The sequence below is a fragment of the Xiphophorus couchianus genome, chromosome 5 (assembly GCF_001444195.1).
Source record: "Xiphophorus couchianus chromosome 5, X_couchianus-1.0, whole genome shotgun sequence".
Lineage (NCBI taxonomy): Eukaryota > Metazoa > Chordata > Actinopteri > Cyprinodontiformes > Poeciliidae > Xiphophorus > Xiphophorus couchianus.
In genome coordinates, this window is record NC_040232.1 from 22,969,317 (window position 1) to 22,988,085 (window position 18,769).

General features: G+C 37.8%; 2 protein-coding genes across 7 annotated transcripts in view; one reads left to right on the forward strand and one right to left on the reverse strand.

Annotated features, from left to right (window-relative positions):
- rgs22 (regulator of G protein signaling 22) overlaps positions 1-17,141 on the forward strand; it is a 26,647-nt gene extending 9,506 nt beyond the window's left edge. For 2 of the 4 annotated variants that reach the window (XM_028016695.1, XM_028016694.1), the window contains exons 10-25: positions 3-96; positions 1,526-1,645; positions 2,736-2,837; positions 3,472-3,666; positions 4,443-4,550; positions 5,970-6,148; positions 6,235-6,397; positions 7,899-8,069; positions 9,784-9,834; positions 11,087-11,239; positions 11,368-11,547; positions 12,820-12,990; positions 13,089-13,313; positions 16,036-16,129; positions 16,753-16,830; positions 16,904-17,141. In XM_028016695.1, the coding sequence (XP_027872496.1) occupies positions 3-96; positions 1,526-1,645; positions 2,736-2,837; positions 3,472-3,666; positions 4,443-4,550; positions 5,970-6,148; positions 6,235-6,397; positions 7,899-8,069; positions 9,784-9,834; positions 11,087-11,239; positions 11,368-11,547; positions 12,820-12,990; positions 13,089-13,313; positions 16,036-16,129; positions 16,753-16,830; positions 16,904-16,959 (2,140 nt within the window). In that variant the 3' untranslated portion in view covers positions 16,960-17,141. The remainder of the gene's footprint in view (positions 1-2; positions 97-1,525; positions 1,646-2,735; positions 2,838-3,471; positions 3,667-4,442; positions 4,551-5,969; positions 6,149-6,234; positions 6,398-7,898; positions 8,070-9,783; positions 9,835-11,086; positions 11,240-11,367; positions 11,548-12,819; positions 12,991-13,088; positions 13,314-16,035; positions 16,130-16,752; positions 16,831-16,903) is intronic. The other 2 variants (XM_028016696.1, XM_028016697.1) reach the window with 2 other exon arrangements.
- vps13b (vacuolar protein sorting 13 homolog B) overlaps positions 17,138-18,769 on the reverse strand; it is a 301,127-nt gene continuing 299,495 nt past the window's right edge. For 2 of the 3 annotated variants that reach the window (XM_028016693.1, XM_028016692.1), the window contains one exon: positions 17,138-17,985. In XM_028016693.1, the coding sequence (XP_027872494.1) occupies positions 17,737-17,985 (249 nt within the window). In that variant the 3' untranslated portion in view covers positions 17,138-17,736. The remainder of the gene's footprint in view (positions 17,986-18,769) is intronic. The other variant, XM_028016690.1, reaches the window with a different exon arrangement.

Sequence of the window (18,769 nt, forward strand, 5' to 3'; positions counted from 1 at the left end):
AGGTTACCTCGGTACTGGATGAAGACTCGTTGCAGACAGCCTGGCAGTCACTCTGAAGAGTATCTGTCCCCATTCCATCATTCTGCTATGACTCAGGTAGGCCTCATGTCATTTCACTGGGCGCTTATTCTGAGCCAGGGGTGTTCAAATCTTTTGAAACATGGACCAAAACCATGTTACAAAACTCAACTCAAGAGTACACACGGGCCAAAAAATAAAAATAGTTTAAACACTAAAATAACAAAAAGTTTTGACAATTTGTTTCCTGCTCAACAATAAAGTAAGCAAGAAATATTTTAATTAAATACAGAAAATTATCAGATTTTTTTTGTGTAGGAAAGGAAGGTGTAAATCATTGAAGAGCCAAAACTTCAAAAGGGTTTCACATGCTTTCCTTATTGAAAGAAATGCAACTACTTTACTCATATATTTAGGGCTTGACTGAAAAAAACTGAAAATGATTTAGTAAATTCTCAGCAATAAAACATGAGTAAGTCAGTCTTTATTTGAAGATGGTTTAATGTCATCAAAAGCAGATTTCAGAGCAGTATATATAGTTGAAGTCAATGGACAGATGCGGTCCTTAGACTTCTCGCAGTGAGCAGTGAATCAGTTAATCGCATGATAAATTAAAACAAGCTCAATAATTTCCATTTGCATGATTTATCATTTTTCTCTTTCTTTTTTCTACCAAAAACTGGATGACAAAAGTCTTCAGTCTGGTGCTTTGGCCTCAACTATCTCTTTTTTTAAGAACAATTTTGTCTAAAGAGACTTCATAATTAATTTTATTTATTGCTTCTGTTGTTTTGTTTATTCATTTTGGATCTATAAATTTTTTTTCCAGTTTGGGGTGCTGTGGCGGCACAGGGGTAAAGTACAACCTAAGTAAGGAGGCCTTAGTCCTTGATGCAGATGTCACAAGTTCGATTCCAGGCCTGATGACCTTTGCTGCATGTCTTCCCCCTCTCTCATGACATACTTTCCTTTCTAACTACTCTCAAATAAAGGCCACTAGAGCCAATAAAACCTTTAAAAGAATCTTCCAGTTCCAGTGTTAAACGTTCACTAGAATTGAAAGTTTATTGATCTTTGAGAATGTGTTCTTGCATTATTATGCCATTATCATGATATCACTTGAAAATGGTTTCAAAACAACATTATTATCGTTTATCACAATAACATTTGGGATCATTTATCCAGCAAAATGTGTTATTGTGACAGGCCTAGTGGTCCTACATTCTACCAAGAAAGTGAAGAGAAAGCAGAAAACCTTATTAAAAGATGAATACTTTGTGTTGTGTATGACAATTTGTGACAAGATCTCAATTTATGGCTCATAGTTTTGTCCTAATAGGAAAAAGTCTTCATCTTCATGGCCCACCTGCACTGGTGGGTCAAATTTGCATTACATTGGAACTGCACTTTGGACACCCTTGTTCCAAAAGCTGTCTGCTTTTTCTTTTAAGATCTTAACTTACACTTTTATAAAGTAGCTTATACTGTGGTGTATATATTTCCTAAGATGTCTGCCAAATGTGAGACACCATTTGGAAGAAGAGTGAAACCGATGATGACGTCTCTGTTTATTGAGTTCCAGACTGGGCTGTACTTCACACAGTACTGTGAAAAATCTGGAAACAAGGTACAAACAAAAATCTGAAAGGTTCTACTAAACAGTTGTGCTGTGGATAAGTGATATGACATCACAAAGGCAATTCACTATTTTAATACTTTAAAATAAATCCAAATACTGGCAACTCTGAGCCCCTTTGAACACCTTAATGTTTTGCTCAAAATATTTTATCTTTACAAAGATCAGATTATAAGGCAACAATAAATTGAAGATTTAAATAATGTTAGGAAGAGACTCCTAATCGTTTGACTCTGAATAAAACCACTCTTTTCAAGTCGTTTTTTAAAAATAATTTTTTCAGAAAGAAAAATCTTTTCTGAAAGTAGTTTTTAAATCTAATTATAGTTTTTACAGTTTTTGAAATTGTTAATGCTTTAGACTATGGCTTGGATTAACACTCTTCTATTGAATAACTAGTCCAGACAACTTGGCTATCTTAAATCATTTTGTTTAACGGAGAGTAGATTTATTACAAATTTTAATATCTTTGGCATTTCAAACATTTTTGCTGCTTTAGCAATGGTGGTGGGGAGATATAAAATAATAATATATATATTACCTAATATTTAGCTCATCAGCTGCTTTGATTTGTTTGCAAATAATATTTGTTGAATAGAATCTATAGAATATTCATCAGTGGCTGTGATGGATGCTTGTCTGATGTGTTTTGGTTGTACTGAACTGACTTAACTGTCCTGTACTGTCCCTAAATTATTTGCACTTCTACTTTGTTGTACGTCTTTGGTAAAAGGTAAAAAGAAATTGAGGGTTTATTGTTTTGAAAAGAATATCATTCCCAACAATTATAGATATGGACCACATGCCAAGAAGTTAAATTTTTCAATGTTTTAAATTGTTTCATTCCAACACATCCACAGACTTTTAATCTGATCAAAAGGGCACAGTTTAATGATGGAGTCAAGCCATTTGTTTTTACCCAAAGAATTTCTGACCGTATGGATACTGCCTTTTGTGGAATTTTTTTTATGCCCAATATCTAAAAAAGTTTAAAAATCCCATTTTACATTGCTGTTATTGTGGTAAGCTGATTCATATGGGCGAAGTAAATATGCCAATGTCTCTTTGTGTGTGGTTTTAGCTCTGGGTAAATGCAGTTTACTTCTGGACAGACCTGCAACACTACCATGAACTGTTCCACCAAGAGCAAATGGACCCCTACAGTGTGCAGAGAGAGGCACAGGTCAGTACCTGCAGTACCTGTCCTATCTTTATGGAAAAATCACCAAGTACTACAATCAATCAAATGTTTAGAGAACATTTTTTTTAATGTATTCTAAGCCAACAACCAGAAGAGAAATGTAAAATTGTTAAGAGGTCCATGAGGTACTCTTTCTTCTTCCCTTTCACATTTACACAGAAGCGTCATTGCTGTCCCCATTATGCCAATATATTGATACATTCCATTCATTTGTGTCTCCTCGCCTCCACCATTCTCAACTGTGTTCTCTTACTACTCCTGTTTTAGGTGGAGAAATTGCATTTCTCATAAAAACAAATGAGTTCCACCCACAGTTCTTTGTGCCAGCTCAGTCACCTAGAACCATTGTGCTCGACCATGCTGGGACCAAGGACCAGAGAAGAATGTTTCGGTCCAAAACACATCACAGCGGGATGCTGACTTTTTTTAGTTCACCAGAGGGATGACATTTAATGTTGTTTCCTTAGTGCCACAGCCAGGACGGTTAAATGAGTGACATTTATTTGGTGTGGTGTATTGTAAAAGCACAGAGCAATGGTGATGATGAAAGTGATTGTGGTTTTGCAAAGAAATATTTCTTGCTTGAAAAGATTTTCTCATCTCTCCTCCTTTCCAGGTCCTTTATTCCACATATATTTCCAGCTTTGCCAGGAGGAACATTAATGTTAAGACCGAAACCAGAAGAGAGGTGTACAACAAACTACGGCCTGCTTTTGAGGAGCTGTTTGATAGGGTGGAGGAACATGCGCTGGACATCCTTCTGGAGCCGTGGACACAGCTGAACCAGAGGGACAAAGAGTCATTTCTGCAGGTGCAGAACAACAGTGGAGATTTTTATGGATAAAAATAATGTCAGGACCTATATTGATATAAATATCAGATCAGTGCATTTCTAATTGTTTGTAGCTGTAGTTTACTTTCTGGTTAGTGTTATTAGTGTTTGGTAGGGTTGCAGTGCCTTGTAAAATATTCACATACTTTCAACTTTTCCACATATTTGCAATACAAATCTAAGCTTCAACATTTTTTTTGAGAAAGTGACAAACCAACATGATGTAGCACAAACTTATGAAGTTTAATGGCAGGAGACAGCCATATGTTTTGGGATAATTAAATAATCAAAAGATCAGGAACTGAGGAAGAGCATCTCCTTTCAGTATGACGCTGACCTGTTGAGACACAGCCTAGAAAAGTCTTGCTCATGTAATTGCAATCAAAGGTGGTTTTAAAAAGTTTTTACTTGGGTGGCCTGAATGTCAAGGCATGACACCTTTTTTCTGATTTTTGTTTGCAATCATAATCTTTATTTTTTTTGTTTTCAATTGTACAATTATGCAGTACGTTATGCTGACACATCACATAAAATCCAAATAAAACACATTTGAAGTTTGCAATGGATACAAAGACACTGGTATAAAGATACTGTGAAGGCTTTTCGATTTAAGCAGACTTACAAACATCAAAACAAGTAAAATAATAACAATATCCTGTTTAATTTTCAGAAAACCCTAGCCTGGATCCAAATTTAAAGATCAGTTACCTGCTAATGTTTAATCAGTTAGCTAAAGAGTTATTGTCTGTGTCCAGGTGCCTGTGCACGAGGAGCAGCGGTGCTTCTACAGTCCAGACCACAGAGAACTCCTGAGGGTCTGCAAGGAATTAAAGCACCGCCAGAGACGGATCAGCAAACAACAGGTCAAAGAGTTCATAAACACACTGAGAAACTGTGGAATTATCATTTTCAAGGTCTCTATAGGTATAGAAAAATAATTGAATTTTCAGACATCACCTTGATCCTTCAAGGTTTGCAGCAAGATGCTGGTGATCTATTATAAGTCTGTTGTTCAGAGTGTCATCTCTGCGTTCGTCATCTGTTATGACAGCAGCATCAGAGCCAGGGACCTAAAAAGGCCCAACAGCCTGATGAAGATGGCTGGTTTTGTTCTGGAGACACCTATGGATCCTCTGGAGATGATAATGCAAGGAAGGATTCTTCATAAAAATCAAGAAAATTATGGACAATCTTGTCTGTCCTCTTCACAAGACTGTCTTGGGAAGGTGGAGCAGCTTCAGCCAGAAGCTTCTTCAGGTTCAGTGTGGTACAGATTGCTTCAGGAGATCTTTCCTGCCAGCATCTTCAATGCGTCTTTGAAGAATATTGATGAGCAACAACAACATTTAATTTCCCTTTGGAATTAATAAAGTGTTTTTGAATTTGAATTTGAATACTAGGGCTGGACAAAATGGCTGAAAAACATATTACAATATAAGCGTTTCATATCAGTCAATATCAATAACTGTCTATCAATAATTATTGATTAGTTTTTTGTTTTAAATATCTGAAATACTGACAAATTGGTGCCATGACCTTTCCTTATTTATCCACAGTTTTCACTCTTTGCCATTAGTTTTTATTTTTAAGCAGTTATGAGGCATAGTGGCGAAACCTTAAACGACAACTGCGCATGTTACTCAACAGTAACGTGCGCAAGTTGTTGCTAGGTAACCAAAGAGCGAGTGAGTTAGTTGATGCCGTCACTTTAGCTTAGCTCGTCATGAGAGGTTGAGCAGCTAAAGCCTTTCCTCTGCATACATCCCCCAAAATGCTTTGCAATTACGGATCAGAGTTCAGTGAATATTCTATACAATGAATACTGACTGTTCTATCAGATGTATTATTTATTGATATTGATCACGTGTTTAACACACCTATTACTGATTTATTGTCCAGCCCTAAGTCAGACTCTGTTCTTTAGTGTAAAAGATATACCCATCATTAGTTCATCCGTCCATCCACCTTTTTATACATCCATCTGATAATCATTCATCCATTTGTTTTCATGGTAAACATTTGTATTTTTACCTTAAAACTGTGAATTTAAGGACTGAGGACTCTATAAATTATAAGTTTTGATTTGAAAACTGAAAGAAGCCTTGAATGGAACAGACAGAATGGTGAACAATCTTCACCTGTTTCCTTTGGAACAAAGCTGAATATCCTTTGCTGTATCACACAGCATCCATCCTCACAGATAAACTGACTTTAGAGTACCCATTTAATGGTGTTCTTCTCTTCTGTCTCTATTTTCTCTTGTGTCTCTTCATGTGGAGCAGCAGAGGTCCATGAATCTTCCTATATCTGTCGAGCCATTCTCTCTTTCAAAGAGTGACCGAAACCTTGGTCCTTGGTCCAAAGTGGCTGCAATTTTCCAAAGTTATCGTCTATTGACCTTACTTCGTCACCCTCAAGAGAGCAAACACTTCATGACTTTCTTGCAGGAAAATGATGCCAGGTAAGAGGCAGTACCAAGCAGAGAGGTGGTATATACAGGAAGATGAGATTTATTCAAAGGTTTAATTTTTTTTTGTTCCTGTGCAGCATTCATCTGCTCTGTTGGTTGGACCTAGAGCGGTACAAGGCGATTTTTAAGGGAAACAAGAGGGCCAGACTGGAGAAGACAACTTTGATTGTTAAAAAGTACCTGAACGAAGACTACTTCTTTGGTCCTGACAGCCCTGCCACAAAAGAACAACAGGAAGATGTATGTAACATTTGATCTAATCTGACTAAAAATCCACAATTTGTTTACACCAATAAATGTATCCAGGTTTTATAAACAGAGGCTGCTGCAGCTTCAAATAATTTTTTTTTCACTTTCCTCTGGGATCCTTTGCTGCAGGAGAATCGGCAATAAAACAGCCTCCTGAGAATTAAATGGTTTCTATTCAGCTTCAGAAACAATGATTCTAAGTTTAAATCCATCTCAGATTGGATTTCTAGACTCCAGGATCATTTCTAGATTTCCCTCCCAGCTGTAGGTAGAGTTTGGATTTATGGCCCAAGCTGAAATTCAGGCAGGGTCAGGCCAGACTTTTTGGCTTGATGGTCGGGTCAGGCTCCGACGTCTGGAGAGTGTTTAATAAGGTTGCAGTACGGAGAAAACCGAACGAGAATGTTTGATATAAAGTTGTGTTAATCTATTTATGATAGATTAACCTAAACAGAGGAGCAGTGCAGTAGTAATCCAGACGGTAACAAGTGCAGGATCCTATCTACCTCCACATCCCAGATGATTTGCACTTGACTCCAACAGCATTTACAACAAGCAACAGGATGGAGCTGGAAGACAGGAGAAGTTACACTGCTCACTTAAATGGTGGTCTAAAAATAGTAAGCAGTAAAATCTTAATTAAAATAACATGTCAGGTTTACTTCAGACTGCGAGCCCCTAATTAGGGTGAATTAATCAAGTCGGATCAGGTTTTGACAAAATGCCTAATTGTTTGGGTCAGGTTGGATTTTTTCAGGAATGATTTAAATTTAAGTTCAAAGTCTGTTACATAAGCTCAAAATCACTCTCCGAGATCAGACTGACTTCATTCACACAGGACTTACTCCAATTTATTGAACAAAAGCAACATGCTTGTGTTGACATGATCTAAACTGTGGGGCAAGATGTTTGTGATTTGTCAGCGTCATCCTATAAATGCCTTCAAAACAATTATTAAAATTGCTTTTAAATTAGAAAGCCAGTTCTAATGCTTCTGACTCTATGAGGCCCTGGCAGCTGTTCTTATGTCTCATTGTTGGTTCTTTTCTGTGTGTGCAATGCAGAGAGTGTGACAGCTTTACTGCTTTGGCCCTTCACTCGCTCAGTCATCCAGTCACATAATGCCCCTCTTTCATCTCCTGATTCCCACTCTGCAACTGGTTCTCATTTCAAAAGCCTTACGAGAGTAAATGAGGGCAAGCAGGGCTGTGTGTGCTCCAAATAAAAAAGGAAAATGGAATAAAGGCGATGTAAGAAAGGAAGAAATCAGCATATGAGGACTGAAAAAAGCTAGAAGATTAAGGGAAGAGTTTGTGGGAATAATGCAGAGCACAGGCGGAGATAAGAAGGGGAGAGGTTCACTGTTGGGTTTCTCCTATATGCATTTACTTGTACATTTACTTGTTTTGTGTTTTTTTTTATGTCGTTTTAAACAAAGTATGATAAGCATTTCATTCCCCCTCCTTCTCTGTTATGTCTTCTGGTTGTGTAGATTCTAGTTAAGGCAGGTGGAGAGGAGAAGCTGCAGTCAGAAAGCCTCTCAAACATAGTCGTGATTGCAATCCAGGAAATAATCAGGCGTTACCTTGAAGAAACATGGGTACCTTTGTTCCTCTCCTCAAAAGAGTTCCTTGAGCGACAGAAAATAAAGGAAAGGGAAAAGGTAAACATTTTGGTCCCTCACACTTGACACCAACATTTCTGACAATAAATAATTGGTGATTTAAAAAAAACAAACAAACAAAAAAAACTTTCAATGCTAGAAAACAGGTTTAGGCACCTTGCATCAGTCCTACATTCATTTTCCTTTCCACCACTGGGTGGCATCCTGCTACCTTTAGTATAGAAATTCACAGCACACAGGTTTTAGAGAAACTTTAGCAAGCTGGACAAAGTTTAACCCCTTAACTGTCACCCCAAAAACCCTTAGCTACATTGTACATTGATATAGCAGCAAATAATTATTAATACTAATAATTATAGTCCGGTGCTCTATCATTCTCTTCCATTACATTAATAGGTGTAACATCTATATGTAACAATATTTGGAGACCTAATATTATTGGCTTTTCCAACAGTGTTGTTTTGTATTTGAATCTAATTAGCAAATGGTGTCATGGAATTGACTTTTTTTTTTCTAGCAAACACAAAATATAACATCCAGACCCTATTACTGCAAAGCAAAAATGTTTTCCTGCTCATTTTCCACATTCCATCAAGTTACAACCACAAACTTCAACATATTTAATGTGACGTACTAACACAAAGTAGTGCATAATTGTGCAGCAGAAGAAAATGGATAACGTGGTTTTCAAATTGTTTTACCAAGTCATAGTGCCTGAAATAAAAAGCCTGGAAGGGTGTGCGTTGATCAGGTTAGCTCTGAGTAACTCTGTAGGAGCTGCAGGGATCCACTGCTCAGCTGGGAGAATTTGTTGACAAAGAAGCAAACAAAAAGAAATTCAATGACGGTTGCCATAGACCACATGGGGGACAAACAAAGTTCAGTTTGTGTTGGAAAAATGAAGAGTGCACATACAGTGGCAGCATTGTGCTGTGGAAATGTCTGTTTTCAGCAAAACCCCCAAATACTTTCGGTGCAAAACGTTATTCTACAATGTATTTATTCAAGGAGGCTGAATACAACTGCATGCCACACTTTTCAGTCATTTGTTCTACTTTCACTTCAGCTTTGCACATATATTTTGCAACAACATGCGTTAGAGTTTCTGGTTGTGATCTGACAGTATGTGAAAATGTTCAGAGATGTGAATTGTTTTTTCTCAAGGTGATCTTATTAAATGTTTCAATGATATGCAGAGAATGGACTGGATGGACACTTTAAACTAGAACCAAATTGTCATTTGATCTCATTTAATTTGCCAATAATTGCATTAAAGATTTCAGAGGCAGTTGTGATGTGTATCATGTTTAAGGTTTGTATAATGGATGTGCCCACTGACACGCATACACATTAAGGTTATAGGATCTGAACGCCGTTACTGGCTTGTCGATCTCTTCGGTTCCTTCTTCGAGTGGAAACACATAAACCGCAGATTCTGCTGCTCTGCCTCATTATGTTATCAAGTTTACAGGGTTTAGTGACACAGATCTTCTCATTAGGTAATGAAAGGTAGATGTAGTTTAGCATTACAGTCTGGAAAGTGAGATGCGTGGAAGGGTGGAAAAGATGTTTAAGAGGTGAAATGAGGAGAAAAGGTCAGAGGAGGAGGATTGGAAAGAACAAATGAGATTGAAGACAAAGGAGAGAGGGATGCAGTTCTAGCGACAGGGAGAGACAGCACTACAGGGACGTGTGTGAGGCATCTCCTCGAGGTCTTGATTACTGACTCTTTGCCTTTGTTTCTGTGTGGCAGAGTCAATCAGAAGATAGAGCCTTACAGCTGAACCGGATCAGAGCAAGGAAGGTGAGAAGAAGCCCTTCAAGAACAGAGAGAAATGAGGGATTTCTTCTTCACCAGGCATCATGGATTTTCAGGAAAGATTTGGCTTTAAGCACTGACTTAAATGTTTTTTTGGCTGCTACGTTAGGCTTCAGGATGTTTGCTTAGCTAACTTTACTTTGACTCGTGTCTTTTTCAAACAGATTTAAACATTAGCTGAACTTTCATGTGTCAGAATAATTAAAGGGGCATGTAAAGTTGACTTTTTTGAGCTTTACATCATGTTATAATGTTATTCTCTCATACAGGAAAATGAAAACCTACCTGAAGTGTTGCTTTTGATTCTTTCATGCATGTTTGAGAAATCCTTTAATCTCCATTCAGCTGTACAAATTGCCTGGCTAGACCTAGCTCTGGCTTCGAGGTGCAGCTCCTCCTCGGCTCTGCAGTTTCCAAGCTTCTGAGCTTCTTCCTTAGATAGCAGCCCTCCCTGCAACACGAGGGGAGAGCTGCTCCCCTTTGTTTAGCAGGGGTATACGAGGGTATAGCAGCTGATAGTCCTTCAGACTAGCAAGACCAATTAGCAAACATCTGGTGGAACTGCACATCTGCTGAGCTCATTATACGAACAACTTCTCAGTGCAACGCTGGTAAAAACGTAGAGTTAATAGACCAATTTTGTGATTACTTCCTGTAGGCTGAGTGTCAGAAAGAGCAGGAGTTTTTTTTTTTTAAAGAAACAGAGACCCAATTTCGAGGCGTTAAATAATGAAGTCAAATTTCTATGAAGTCACATTTGATTTATGCATTATTTTTATAACAACTGAAGTTAACATAGTTACCTAATTGTGCTATAAAATAGAACTATGTGCCAGGAAAATACATAATACCCTCCTTTTGAAGAAAAGGGCTTTAGCTAACTACATAATAGAATAGAATAGAATAGAATTACTTTATTCATCCCAGCAGGGAAATTACTTCACAGTTACAGCATAGAGACAAAACACAATAACAACTACCACTGAGTAGTAGTTGTAGATAAAATAAAAAATAAAATATAAAATGCTATAAATAGTAAAAATATAAAATGCTGTTAATATAAAAAGCAACTTAACAGCAGTCCTGGCAAAGATTCAAAAAAATGCAGATATGTATATGTAAATATATGTACAGAAAGTATAATTGTCCCTATATTATGTTTTCACTGGCAAAAAAACTGTTTTACCTATTACCAGTAGCACTGATTAACATTATAGCTCCCTGTTTTCATCTGGAGGGTTCAGTGATGAGTACCTCCAGAGATATCCTTCTGTTTCGGAGAGCTCTTCTCAACCCGTCCACCTGCAAGCAGTTCCAGGACTATGTCTCTGTGAAAGGAGAGTTACTGGAAAATGACGTGCGCTTCTGGGTGGAGGTGCAGAGGTATAAGGTGAAGATCCAGAAGCTTCTGTGCTGGCGGCTGCACAGTCCTCATACCTTCAGAAATATGACATTTTTTCCCAGTGTGTGTGAGAGAGATCTTACAGCATTACTCTCATTATTTCTGTCTGGATACAGGACCTCTGCCATTCGCACAGCAATCTGACCATCATCCAGCAGAAAATCTCCACAATCATCAACTGTTTTATCAACTCTTCCATGCCACCATCTGTGCAGATCAACATTTCTCATGAACAGGCTCGGCGTATTCTGGAAAGGCGCCGTGAGCTCGGCCCTTATATCTTCAGAGAGGCACAGGTACTGGCTCTGTGTTTGTTCTCGTTTAGCTACTCTATGTAGGACCCTCTCTGGCATATTTATCAACCTTCTGAAGACCGATGGGTTTTATGGGGGCCAAAACCCAGTACTAATGTGGTGGACCTCCTTGTGTAGGGTTAGAGGTATGGTGTGAAATTAGTTTGGGTTAGCATAAGGTTGGACGATATGGGTGAAAGCGTATCACAAGATAATCGTTTCAGGGTTTTCCCCAGAAAACATGCTAAGCTTGATGTAGGGACGCTAGGACAGTCCTCCAGCAGCCCACCGAGTTTTTGTGTTAAAAATGTCAAAGTTACAATAATTCGGAGGTACAGGAGCCCGCATTATAATACGGAAATAATAGAGGCCAACACCCAGTTCAGTCCATCAACTATAAACCTTAATCCGTCTTTACTGTCATTGTTTAGTAACAAACAACACTTATCTTGGTGGTGGGGGCACTGAAGGAAACCCTGTGTTTCATATCAGTTGATATCAATAATTACACCAGGTTACAAAAAAATATTTGTTTTGGATGTCTGTTTTTTTTCAACTGAATTAGGACTATTTTGCAGCGCTGAATCCAAAAATGACGTCCATTTTTCCACATCAGGTCAGGTTTTTATTCTAATTTGATTTAGAGAAATCCGATTTTCTGACTACAGTATATTGATTACATTTTTGTGACATTATCAGTTTATTTCTGTTAATATTTCTCATCCAAAAAAAGAAACTAATTGTTTTCTAACAGAGTTTTATTAATTAAATGTCACAAACCTGGATTTCTGTAAAGTGAATAATAAACACTTCTAAGGGTAAGTTCATGTTAATTGAGTCATGGTGGCGAAACCCGAAACTGCTGCAACGCAAGTCACTAAGCTGGTTGTTGCTAGGTAACCTAAGAGAGAGTCAATTCCTCAATGCCATCTATCCAGCTTAGCTGGCTGAGATTGAGCGGCTAAAGTCTTTCCTCTGCCTGCATCTACCAGAATGTTGTGTGGCTGTGGATTGGAGTTTAGTGAAATTATTGAACATTCTATCAAATGTATTATCCATTGATATTGATCATGTGTCTATTGCAATATAGAGATGATTTATTGTCCTGACCTAGGTTAGGAATATACTGGTAAGTGTTTGGTTTAGGCAGACATGTAGTTACTAAAAAGAACAGATGTTAATACAAAGTCCTAATATGGAAAGAAACATGAATGTGTGTGAGAACAGTTAATAAAACCAAAATTTATTATTCTTCATGCTTCTCTGCTTATCCAGATAGCTGTGTTCAGTGAACTGCTGAAGCTTTGGCCCAAGTTTCAAGTGCTCAGCAGGAATCTCTCCAAAGCGGAGCTCATTCCCCTGCTGCAGGAGAAGAGAGCCAAACACAAGGCCAAAATACGGAAACAGAGACGGCTGGAGGAGGAGGAAAGTGAAAAAAAAGCACAGGTGGACCCAAACAAACAAACAAACAAAACTGAAGTTATAAGAAACCAGATTGTACTGCAAGATTAAAATCTGAACTCATTTCAGTCCTGTATGACCAGTTGTTACAGGAGAAACGAGATTCCCTTCTGAGTTTGGAGAAGGATGAGCGGGAGATTAATTACGAGCTGGAACAAAAAGACGGATCTAGAGACGGAACGCATCTGAAGCCACGCCACAGCTTCTCCTTGGAACGCAACTTCGGCTTCGAAAGCAACGGGAGCCACCAACTCGACTCCCAGATCTTCCTCATATCCCAAAGCTCATTGATGACTCACGCAGAACCAGTGAGAAACTCTTATCTGCTCTTAAAGCAGAAACTTTGTGTGTTTTTCCGAAAAAGCATTGTTATTCTAAACCATGGTAGCCCAAGTGAAGAGCAAAAGCATTTCCATCAGTCATTCCTCAGTGTTTATGATCAAAATCCCAATTATTTTCTTACTTTGAACACACTTCTACTTGAAATGGCCCATTTTGTTCAGAATGCATCCGTTACTGAAGTAAAACTCCTTTAATGGCAGCTATTGGTTCCAGAACTTAGGTTAATTTAAGGGGCCTGAGGTTAAACAAGCACAAAGTTTTGACTGACGGCTGCAAAAGCAGTTTGTCTTTATTAACTACAGTCATGTGGTTTTCATCTTTTTCTAAGTTTTATACATCTGGATTTAATATATTGTTCATAAAGTTCTAAAATTATTTACATTTTCCACACTGTCATTTAGTCAACAAAAACAATGTTAAATTTAATGCAAAAACAATATAGCAGTAATATGAAGTGATTGTTTCCTGTTTGAATTTCTAGGTTCCTCATACTGTTGTGTAGAAATTTGGGACCAACGTTTACATACCGGTATTCCTTTTCAGCCAAAAATAATAAATTGGATATAAACTGTGCTTTTTCAACAAAAAAAAAAAAAAAAAGCCATAGATGATAAGGTTCTGGCTTTACCCTGAAAGCTGAAGAGTTTGATGAGGGACAGGAAGTAGAGCCGTCGCTCAGGATGCTAGTGTCTGAACTGTGTATACGACACCTACTGGTGACCTGAGGTGTTTATGGGTTTATAAGTGAAGACTAATGAGAGTGCAGGTGAAGCGTTGTGTTGTCAGTTCATTCCAAGTTCAGTTCAGCAAGATTAAATGAACTGATTCATGTTCATAGTTCACCACCTCAATGTTTGGACTATGTTTACAGTTCTACTAGTTCTTGTTCCTTTGCTATTTCTCAGAGACAAAATTTAGAGAATATATTAAATTGCATAAAATCTCATTCACAAGTTGACATATAGACAATGACATTAATTTTATTGCCTCCTGCTGTCTTTGCTCCCAAAAGCTGTATTTCTGCTTCTTTATTAATATAATCTGACATATATTTTTTATGAAAAACGGCCCCCACATTTCGGCAATGTTTATAACTGTGGTCACTTTTAACCCTCAGTGCAGATGGAATTAGCCAGATTTTGAGTTTTTTTTTTGTTTTGCTCATTAATTGTGCTGCTATTGCACAACTGAAAACCCCACAGTGATTGTGCCAAATACTGAAAGTTGAATTTGGAAAAATCACTCACTCATTACTTTTTTAAAAATTTTATAGCCATAAAATTAAAACACATAAAAACAAATTGCCTAGATATAATTTTGGTCATAACTATATTTCTCTTTAATAAATCCTGATTCCATGTAAGTACATCAGCTGCCAAACTCTTACAATCATGTAAATTAAATACATGTGTTCTTTCAGTTACTTATTGCAGGATGGGTCAGAGTTTCAGTTCACAACTTCAGTTTTTTTCTACGTCTTTGTTTCTTTCTTCATCCATAAAACTAAAAATAATCTAGGTGCAAAAACCTTCTACCATTCCACACAGAGGGAGGATAAAATCCTGTGGCTCTCACTGACATATCCAATGTGCCCTTAAAAATCTCATGTTCTTCCCCAAAACGAAGAACATAAGGGAACATACTACATTAAACCTGCAGTATGTATCTTTTATTTTTTAAAAGTTTACAATTGTAAAGTTTATAATCTCTGAAAATTGAGATCCTCTGCCTTCGCCCAGTGCTCCCAGAACTACCTATACAAATAAACCAGTCAGTCAGAAACAACCAATCAGAGCCAGGAGGAGGATCTGGCTGTCAATTACCTTTGCTCTCACCCCTCCTACTTGCTCTTTGCTACACTGCAGCTGACCACAACTGTAGTGGTGGCTAAGCCAGTTAGCTTAGTTAGCTAGTTAGCTTAGCTCCCTATGATGACAGATAAACAGTTTTCCTGAAACAATAAGTTGTGCCATAAAAACTAGGAAGTTGTCTTTCCACCATTAGCTAAATTGTGTTTTTTTGGAATATCCGCCTCATAATGTCACGACAGTGACAGTTTTAATACATATGGAAAATAACATGTTTTTGAAAAAGCTATACTGCAGGTTTGAGATGAGCTCTATGTTCACTCTGTCCAAAATGTGAAGTATTTTCCACTTTAGGTTGGTAAAGCTTCATTTTAGCTGAGTTTTGGACACTAAAGCATGTCCAGCGCTTTGTTGGAAAATACCTAAACATGACCTCAGTGCAGCTAAATTAGAAATGACTAGTCCTAAGTAATATTCTTAAGGTGGGCAAAAAAATATTGACAGATTTGATATTGGCATGGTGAGACAACCATTATCGTCATTTAGTGGGACACAGATTTCCTGCAGTAGACTCCTGACGGCCATGAGCGAGCTGGATTTAGATGACCCATGCTTTGATTCCACTCAGACCGATAGCTGTGAGGGTAACTAGGTGAGGGTCTGGTGTTGAGATCCAGTTGTGCAATGATCTGACCACGTCCTGTTAACATACCTGTATGTCCAAGGGCAGCACGCTATCAAAACTGCTGGTGTATGAAATTAAGTCTGAATTCAGGGAAACGTGTGAAATGAATGCTGCAGGGAACGTTTGTCGGCCTCAACCACAAACTCAGTTCAGTCCAGGAATGGAACCTCGTTAAATCTTGACATTTCCTTTCAGCTGCTGTGGTCATACTCCAAGTACATCGAAGATCAGCAGAAGGAGAGGGAGGACGTGTTCAGTTCGCTTGAGAATTCTGTCTCCACAGACTCAGGTTCGCAGAAACATTTACTATTCAAGTGTAATATGAAGTTGTAGAAAAAGAAAAGCAAACAATCACTTTTCCAATTTATAGCCAATTAAGTTAGTTTCACCTAAAAGTAGAGACGCACTGATCTGATATCTGTATCGGTCCCAATGCTGAAAAAAAATTCAAGATGGGATATCAGTGACGATGTCCCCATCAACAAGGGCTGATCTATTCTGTCTAATTCTATGCTTTGTGCTCTCTGAGCGACATCATGCATTATTTATTTTCCATTTGTATTCTACTCCTTTCTGCACCCACTGAACAGATTAAAGTTGTATTTTTCCATATCTGATGTTATTGGTGTGTTTCAGTGTGTTGTACTGGTGCAGAGTTATCACATTTGTAATTTAGTACAATTAGTCCCTGTAACAAAAAAAAATTAAGTCATCCGGCTATTCTTCTGTATCTATGAATCCCCATCTAAAACCAAATAAAGAACACTGGCGTAGAATTTAAATGCAATAAAATAATTAATTTGTGGACAGTAAAAGTCACAGAACTACACATAACCAAGGTGGTTTGTTGTACATTAAAAACCAAAACTAAATGTAGGGGCAGATTTTTACCACCAACTCTCTTCTTCTCAGACTCCAGTATCCAGTCAGTAAGCAGTAAGGAAAGCTCCCAGTTGCCATCAACTGCCTCCTCTAGGAGCTTCACCAAAAGTAAGTCAATTAATTGACGACACACTTGAAGCCATTTTATGTAACGAGCTTCAAATTTTCTGTTTTACTACAGGATGGGTGAAAACATGTCCCAACCCTGGGTCCAGGAGGAACATCCCTGCTATCTGAGTAGGAGTGAAGGCTGAGAGAGTAACTGACACATTGATTATAAAAAGTTGAAGACATATATTAGAATATTTCTTATTCAGGCCTAAGCCTTATGGGGCCTGCTGATTGTGAAAGTAGTGATGTCCACGGTTTCAATACAACCTTTATAGCTGCACTAAAAATAAAAGAATATTTCATGTGAATTACATTTTTTTTATTAAGTTTCTAAGTTTCAGATCAACAATTACATTTCATGGAGAGCTCAGTGACACCATAAAAAAGGCAACGTGTTTGCATCAGTAGGGTTTGGCATGAACACAAGGTACAAATAACAGTGTTTTTATTTTTAAACAAGCATGTTACATCATTGTAAAACTTTTGGTCAACAGCTGGTATCTCTAGAGTCCATCAACATGTATAAATATTGCACTTTACATTGGCATGGGATAATTCACAGAATGTCAACACACAGAGCCTGAAGCACTGCAAACAGCTTCAGAAAGAATGAAACATCAAAGTGCTTGAATATTTCTTCTGACACTGAGGTTTTTTTTAGACTAACTTGATGAAACTCTGCTGTAGTGTTTCTCTACTCTGCCTGCTCACTCAAACATTAGAGCTTACATTAACAGAAGGATTTTTACCAATCCACGTTTCTGTAAGAAAACTTTACCTCTAAGGCATGAGGCGACCAGTTACATAAAAAAAGGATTAGTTCACATGGTAACTGTTAGGAATTAAGCACAGAGTGAAAGGGTTTTAAGGCAAACGTTAAATGTGGCGCATAAGTCAGATTTATCAGTGGAATCCGATGCGTAGAGCTTTGTTCTTCACTATAGTGAACTTACTAACAAACACCTTGGCAAAAGCAGGATCCACCAGGTAGCGGTAGCACTTGGTGACAGAGGGTGGGGGTTCTGCAAGGGTGACTGGAGGCTGGAGCTGAAGAGCAGCGGCAGACAGAGAGACGAACTGGGAGGCTCGGCTCACATAATCCACCAGCCGCTGATACTGCTGCTCTGATAAACGCTCCCGGACGCCGTCACCCTGCAGGGGGACAGAGGTCCTGGTCAAGTGAACTCTGACATCAAGAATACATAATGTTAACTATGTTGTCATGACAACTGCAGACCATGTTGAGTGATTTCAGCTTGAAGAATCTGGGAGAAATTATTTTGCCGCAGTAAAGCAAACATCTGTTCAAAGCACCAATTAATTTACTTGTCGTTTAAGTGGAATATTGTATTGAAGGAGATGTTCCTTTTCTAAACATTCACTTTTACTTTTTGGCTAATTCAGTTATTAGCCAAAAATAAAATATGTGGTAATTTAGCTTATGCATGAGCTCTGTTGATAGTAGCATGTTATAATAATTCATATTGAGGTTCTGTTAAAACATTATCAGTAATTAACATCTATAGAGAAGAACTCTTAGCATCTTCATTTAGTCTAAATCCAGATTAGGACGTTGAACACCATGTTTTCATTACACTGTTTATTTGTTCAGTAACCAATGGTTACCATGAAATAAAGGAAAGAGGAGAGAAGGAAAGATCTTCAAGTATTAAATGGACAGTGTGAATAAAACATGTAAAATGTTTATATTACATTTAACTACCTAATGGAAAAATAATACAATAAACTTATATTTTTAACTCTTATATCAGGCAGCTTGACTGAACCTGCACACATGTTCTGTTGTCAATCATTGGCTTTTGCTGAAATCCCAGTCTATGTAACCATGACAACAGTCTAAAGTTTATTAAAATAACAATCAAATAAACATGGGAAGGTGGATTAATGTTAAGACAGCAAAGGTCTGCTTCGGTCT